General features: G+C 38.2%; 1 protein-coding gene across 1 annotated transcript; it reads right to left on the bottom strand.

The window, feature by feature from the left end:
- Nucleotides 1-2,492: 2,492 nt before the first annotated feature.
- Nucleotides 2,493-7,166, bottom strand: toporsa (topoisomerase I binding, arginine/serine-rich a). Its single transcript, XM_041221490.1, has 2 exons — nucleotides 6,943-7,166; nucleotides 2,493-5,476 (listed from the first exon to the last, which is right to left on the bottom strand). Exon 2 carries the CDS (start codon nucleotides 5,471-5,473, stop codon nucleotides 2,615-2,617), a length of 2,859 nt encoding a protein of 952 aa, XP_041077424.1. The 5' UTR covers nucleotides 5,474-5,476; nucleotides 6,943-7,166; the 3' UTR covers nucleotides 2,493-2,614.
- Between the last annotated feature and the right edge of the window lie 834 nt (nucleotides 7,167-8,000).

Here is an 8,000-nt window from a genome sequence, read left to right as displayed (position 1 = left end):
TAGGGTTTATTTTATTAATGTAATGCAAAACTTCTTATGATATGCAACAGATTTGTTTACTGCAGTAATACCCTAAAAGTGAAACGCTTAAATGTGATCTTTTATTAAATTTCCATGTTTCTTTAAAACTTAGGGGATTTCCACTTTTGTACATTCTTCTAAAGAATATAGATTACAAAGCATGTCTGTGACTTTCATCCCCAGCCATAACTAAATCACCATGACCTACATCCACTGTATGCACATATAAAAATACCTTATTTAAAAAAAAAAAAAAAAAAAAAAATTGAATACCAATATTAAAATATGTCCAGAGTTTCATCGTAACTGAATAAGCACAATAAAACAGTGAAAAGTGGTGCCTTCATAGATCCCTGACTTGTACTAAAAATATCTTTAGCAAGTTTCATCAAAACTGGACAACAGATACTCAATTTATGTTAAAATGTAAGTGTGACATATTACTGTACATATACCCCAAGATTATGATACACCAAATAACCTCCTTAACAAGTTTAATCTACTAAAGTTTCATTTAAAAACTGAAAATGAATAGGACCGTAACTTCATATTTTACAGAATTATTTTTTAATCCTCCCCCCAAATCATATCTCCCTTTTGCATGTAGGTCACTTGTTTGCCATTATTTTTATATCATATCATAAATTGTGCAGTGCTTTACATGCTGAAAAATGCTAATTCAGCAAATCAGCACTAAAGCCCCTTTCACACTGGCATGCTGTACTCAGGTCAGGACCCGGTCTCATGCGGGTCAGCTATTCAATTTCATACTGCATTTGATAAAGCAGGGTTGACCAGGGTGACAAATGCAAGTAAACGATGCATGTATATCAATGCCCCGGAAGCAGCTTGTTACAGACGTTTCCATCCAAGCTTCCAGTCTGGCTCATGGTGTGTCTCACACAACAAAAATATGACTAAACAGAATAAACAAAAATGCTCCTTGCAGAAGTTAAACCTTCACGCAGGCGTGGTCATTTGTTATTTCGTCGGTTTACGAACGGACGTCACGCATTTTGTCTCTCTCAACCCGGGTCAAAGCGTGTCGACTCCCATCCTGTGGTGGATCGCTGGGACCCGGGTCAACCTGGGTACAACACAGGTACGTGGTTTCACACTACGCAGGACTGTGACCCAAGTAGCTAAAACCCAGTTAGGAGTGCCAGTGTAAAATGGGCTTTACTTGATTTAGAAAAGCTTACAATAAATTGTTTAGAAGTAGTCATTTACTCCCAGGAGGCACGACAAGCTGTATTTGAATAGGTGTAACATGTTGAAGAAAAATCTTGCAATTTTCAAACATATAGGTTTTTAATCCATTCAGTAGACAAAGGTCTGGGGATGAACATTTTTAATTACACAACAAGACAAAACTTTTTTTTTTGTTTTTGCATTTCATAATATAGAAATATTTTAAGTTCTTATCTCCAGCATTAAATGTGCCATTAGTGCTGACAGGGGAGGACGCGCTTACTTATTCCATGGAAATGTAACACATTTACATCAGTAGTCATTCTTTTCTGACTGGATTGTTGTAATGATGGTGCATCTTAATAGACATAACTAACGATGCACTTGGCATTATCACGACACTGAACATTAGAATGAAATTTGGTTAAAGTTACATTTCAATGATGGCATTCAAATGCTGGTTTGCAATAAAAACTTATCTACTGGCCAAATATCAATTACAATAAAATGTATTAACACAAAGATGTTCAAGGTTGATTTTAGACCAATCTAAAGTGGCCACTCACAAAATTTAACCCAGGCATGTTGATTTGTTACCATTTAATATCAAAAGAAATCAATTACTTTATATTTGCTGTATCCTGTGTTGTATATTGCAGCAATATATTACATTTTGTGACTCTCACAGGCCAACTCTTCCCAGTGAAAGCTGAAATGCTTCTGGTTTTATACCTCAGAATAATTTACGACCCAAGTGTGTGGATAAAAAAATATCAACACAATCACAATCAGTGCATTTTTTTGTAAACACAATAGGTTATTGTGTAGGCTAACCCTGTAAACAGCATAAAATAGCAGCTACTTAAGAGTTCACCCTGAGAATTCAGTACATTATGTGTAGCCCATCATGGTGGTGTTAGCCACGGTGAGTAGCCTTACTATAAAGAAATTAAGTGCATTCATATTAAAAAACACACACACATATATATATATATATATATATATATATATATATATATATATATATATATATATATATATATATATATATATATATTAGACACACACACACAGAACCTTATTAAGTTAAGATACAGTGCACAGTGAAGCCTAAAATACAAAGGCTCCTGTTTTTAATTTTAATTTTTTTTTCTAGGGAATAAGAGCATATAAATCCCTTGATTAAAGAAGTCTCAAACAGAAGAATAAAAATGTTTTTGGCAGTTTTATTATAAGAAAGTTTGTATGTACATTTAAAAGAAAAGGTCTCCCGCAATAAGTAATATGTTACATATTTTATTTCTTTTGACATCTCTGCAGTTGTTGCACCCTATCAGCATCATAATACCACAAATGTCCAATATGGAAATGTTAAGTAAGTGAGGTGTATTGGAGAAGTGTTTTAGCAAATCCCAGCATGAGGTCCTGTGTTGAAGGGCTTGGAGATACAGTTGCTTTTTTGAGGGGAGTTTTCTACACTATTCTGTTCCTCTAATCTAGTTTCTTGGGAGTTTGAGAGGCTGCCAGTCCCAGTACTGCTCTCGTCACTTAAGGCAAGAGAAGTCTGGCAGCTTACACTTTTAATTGCGTCACCTGTATCAGTAGCTTCAGTGGCTTTAGTCAAAACATCATCATCTAAAATAGCAGATGCACTGTGCTCAGCTAGGACATGACTTTCATGTACATTGGTATCAGCTAAGCTGCCGGTGGTGCTGGAGATCTCATTTTCATTGCTGCTGTCGCTTTGATCACTTGTGTTGCCTGTCTGGTCACTTGCTTCTGCTGCTTGATCACTTGCGTTTCCAGTATAATCTATTTTTTCCCTGGCATGGTCACATTCATTCTCTGCGTGATCACTTTCATCCCTGGCATGAATATTTTCCTTCTCTGCTTGATCACTTGCTTCCATTGCATGATCACTGTCACTGTCAATAGTGATGACAGTTGGGGCTTGGTGTCCTGCCTTTTCCCTGCTTCTGTGGCGCTTGCATTTTTTCTTGTGTTTTTTGTGCTTCTTGTGACGGCGGCAACTCTCTCCTGTTGCCTTCCCCTCATAGACTATTTCCACACTCAGACTTCTGCTCTTCTTACGAGACTTTTTATGATGTCGCTCACTGCTCCCCCTCTTTTCTGGAAGGCTGTATGAAGACGACGAGTAGGACTTTGAGGTCACTTCTTTTGATGTGCCCTCCAGATGACGGGTTTTGTATTTTCTTTTCCCGCTGGGTTTATCATGCCTGGATCTCCGATGGGCAGAACGGGAAGCCCTGGAACTGCTGCTAGAGAAGCTTCTCGACCTTCGCCTTTCCCTGGGGTGGTAATCCCGGTGGCTGCTGTTGCTTCTACTGTTTGAATGAGATCTGGCCCTATCTTCTGGACTCACATAGTAACTTGCGCTATAGGACCTATTTTGCATGTACAATGAATCATTGCTTCCCCTGTCCCTGCTGTAATGGCTGTAGGAGTCCCAGTGGTATGAATAGGATTTTTCATGACTGCGCCTTGAGTAACTGTTGTCGTTATCTCTGCTCCGTTGCCACCCCATCTCTCTTGAAGGCGGATAGTCCCTGCTGCGTGATCTTGATTGCCTTCTTCCTCTTGAAAGTGTACTGTCACTGTTCAGTGACGTTGTCGTGCTTCTTATTGACCAACTATTCTCTGTGCTTTTTGATCTCCTTTTTTTGTTCTGTCGGGATCTTTCTTTGCTCCTCGATCGGTCTCTCCTATGGTGCCTTCTGTCATCATGCCCATGCATCCCTTTGCTGTAAATCTTGCTGGTGCCGGTCCCTTTTGAATTGGACTGGTCTCTGCCCTTACTGGTTTCTTTCTTACTGGACTTTTCATGCCCATGAGGGGACTTGTCTTTGGACACAACAGAACACACAGAGGAAGGAGGGCTGCTGATGCTTGGAAATCGCAAGTGCTGTGGTTGAGCAGGGACCTCTGTGCTTTCATTGCGGACAGACTCCTCAGAGTCAGAGGACAGCTGGACAAGCTCAGGAGTCCTTTCAGCCAAGGGCTTGACAAAGCCCACAATAACACAGTCTTCATCAGTAGAGGAGGCATCGGCCCCTTCATTGGCCGATGGATCAGTCTTAACTTCAGCACTTTCCTGCACTGAAGGCCTTATCTGTCCTTCCTCATCACCACTGGTCTCAGATTCAGATTCGCTGACAGAAAACGTTGCTGGATGCACCTGCTCCGTTGCCGAGTAAGATGGGCCAGGAGTTTCATCATCCCAGGGAGCCTGGCTGAGGCCACTACCAGCCATGGAAAGCATCCCTTGATCCTCTTCAGTATCAGCTTCATCAGCTGATATAGTGATGACCGACAATTCTGAACTGCTCCCTTCCTCATAGGACGGTGCTGGACAGTCATAAACAGCATGCTGATCATAAGCTTCCATATTGTAAGGAGCCCGAGCAAAGCTGATGAACTCGTGCAAGAAATGATCAGTACGGGTAAGTAAAAAAGGCTTCAGTTCATTTTGGATAGCCTGGTCTTCCATGTCGTACCTGGTGATCCGTGTCATGATGATGTGCTGGACAATGTTCACCAGAGATCCATGGGCACCGTACAACACAGTGAGCTCACGTTTTAACCAGGGCACCAGTCGGTGAAGACAGGCTGGGTTTCTCCTAAAAAATTCGGCAGATATGTCCCTGTAGCGCCCGCCATCGTGCACATTTCGGACTCTGACCCCAGTACGGTAGAGAGCCCGTCTGAAACTGATCATCTCTTGCTCCTGCATTAGCCTGACAGACCTGCCCTCAGTCTGGGCTCGCCTCCTTGCTGCAAGTCGCAGCATCATGCGTTGAACTCCTCGATTGCGTTGGGGAGGAGCATTTCCCGTCAGCCCTTCAAACAAAATTCCATTGTCTGGGGGCGGGGAAGTCCTCCTTGTCATTGTTGTGCGATACCTGAACCTGTGCCCATCTAGACTGCCAAAGGAGCCATTCTCAGTTGGTCGCAAAATGAATTCTTTAAAGTCGTTCTCTGCTTTTATGGTGTGGAAGATCGAATTAAAGGGCTGCTTGCAGAGCGGGCACTCTGCTTTGTTTTTTGACCATTCATGGATGCACCGAAAACAAAACTTGTGTAGACAGCGGTCCAGGTAGGCCATGTTATTGAATCTGTCCAGGCAAATAGGACATTTGGAGTCAGGAGAGGCTTCTGCAGACATTGTCTGTGAAATTTTACTTGATCCATCTTTGGGTACATTTTTTTTGCGCAGTCTCAGCTTCTTCTTTGTAGATGCCATGATCTGTACATATACAAAAAATATACATACATATGAAAACATATGTTTTTTTGTTAAGGATTTTTCATAAATACTGATTGCATACTAAAAACCTTAAAATGGTGTGATTTGCCCAAAATCAGCCAGTAAAAGACTGTATTAAAAAGTAGCCATCTGGTTATGGTGGCTTGATATTAATAAAATACTAGAATAATAATAGAATAAAATCCTAAATAAAGTTTTAGGATTTTAGTTTCAAAATTACTGTACAACACTGTCTCAGAAACCTGATTTCATGAGCACAATTTGTTATGGAATGTTCCAAACTGTTAAGCTGGTAAACACCAGTAAGCTGCAGAAATCTTTATCAATAAAGAAACAAAAAGTTAAATTCTTAAACAAAGTTAATAAATAATCACTTAAAAAGGATAAGTGTTTGCAAACAAATTATTTTTAGTAAACCTACAATTTCATGGTATGTGACCTTTAAGGATACTAATTAAGAAAAGGAAGAAGGTAACAGCATTTTGCATTTCAAATTAAATAACCTTGCAGCACAAAGGTTCGTTTTCTCAGATTTTATTCTGGGAAACAATCCAATATGTTAATTGTACTATTACAGCTAAAGGGACAAGGTCAGATGGAACAGGGATATGTAGTTCTGGTAATATAATGAAACCTCCACTATTATTATTATTATTATTATTATTATTATTATTATTATTATTATTATTATTATTATTATTATTTAGTTAAATAAATGCATACAAAAAAGAATCACAACATGGAGCAGTCATGTCTAAAGTTGTAAAACAGCAACTGTCAAACAAGCCCACTTCGACTCCCAGAACACTGATTTACAACCTTAAGTTAACTGCACATGCGTTCTTCAACTACAGGATACACAGACAGACAGCAAGAAACGTGCGTCATCAAGGTTTCGTTGAATAATCGTCACAGGAATGTGTGACAGTCAAAAAAAAAACGAGATTGCAAAATACGTATTACTTTTACAGCAATATGCCGCATTTTCGTGGCAGTTCTAACGATAAATCTGAGGGGAGGACATTTTGAATGTTTAAAATGACACAGAAAAGGCCTGGTTGAGACTGCAACACAAACTACACAGCACTATGTTCAAATACATTTTATATATATATATATATATATATATATGAATACATCTCGTTTCCGCTACGTCAACTAATGTCAACATCACTATATCTTTTTATGTCTATGAAAAATAACTGTCCATATTACAATTAAATCGAACCCATTCTCGGCCCACAATTCTTGTTTCATTGTTTACTCACAGAACTGTAGTTCTATGCGCACTGTGCCAGAATCGTTTCCATAGTTCCCAAGGTATCAAAAAGCAAACACAACAAAAAAAAAAAAGTGTTATATATATATATAATATAGATATATATATATATATATATATATATATATATAAATACAACCAGCCAGTTGAGCGCCGCATTTCTTACCTGAAATGAGCGTGGATAGGAAAAGCAGTACTCCAAACGTTAATCTAGAAACTGCTTTTTAGTAATTGCAACCACAGCTATGTCGCCGGTAATGATGACATGTCATATGTCACAAATGTTTCTAAACCATGACACAAAACAGTTTTGTGATTGTTAACTTCCTTGCTTCTTGTTGAAGATTTCGCAGCACGGTTATCAAGTCTTCAGAAACCGGAAAAGACGGCATAGACAATGACCCGGATATGTTAGAGCACCGGAACTCCACGGTTTGCACCCGGGGAATTAGAACATAAGAACACAAGAAAGTTTACAAACGAGAGGAGGCCATTCGGCCCATCTTGCTCGTTTGGTTGTTAGTAGCTTATTGATCCCAAAATCTCATTTGATGATACATCCCTGCCTAAATTCAACGGTACTGTTAAGCGTTGACACAATAAAAACGGCACTATTGTCACAACCGTTCCGGGTATTTAGGAACGCTTCGTTGCATTCCTAACTAAACAATAAAATTTAAAATGAGAGATTCTGGATATAGTTATGTTGTCATATTTGCTGCGTCTTATTTGTTATACAATAATACATAAATAAAATAAATTATGTGTGTATATTAAAAATTACCGTTTTAAAATAAGACAGCGGTATCAGTAGCTACATTTAAATTACATTGATAATGTTTATTAATAAGTTCGCTGAGCCAGCGCTGCGCGTCACTAGCCCTTAACTGTGACTAGGAACTCATCTCACTCCGAGAGCGGCATTTTTTTTTATAAAAGAAAAGTGTCGTTAATCTCATATAACGGTTGTCTCTAACCCGTCAATCGAAGTATACTTTAAAACGACTTTTTATATTTTATATTTATTTGATATATATTATATTATTTTCACAGTTATATTGTAATCTACATTAAATATCTACTTTAAATTGTATTAATTGTATGTGTTATATGTATATGCAATAAAAAAATGCAGTGAAATAAATATAATTTCATTAAATAAATGAACTTTGTGGACATCAAATTTTTTGTATTATTTATTTTCTTTTTATCCACCCATTTTTG

The sequence above is a fragment of the Polyodon spathula genome, chromosome 2, assembly GCF_017654505.1.
Source record: "Polyodon spathula isolate WHYD16114869_AA chromosome 2, ASM1765450v1, whole genome shotgun sequence".
In the NCBI taxonomy this organism is placed as follows: Eukaryota; Metazoa; Chordata; class Actinopteri; order Acipenseriformes; family Polyodontidae; genus Polyodon; species Polyodon spathula.
Note: the sequence above shows the minus strand (reverse complement) of the source record. Positions and strands in the feature narration are given on the sequence as shown.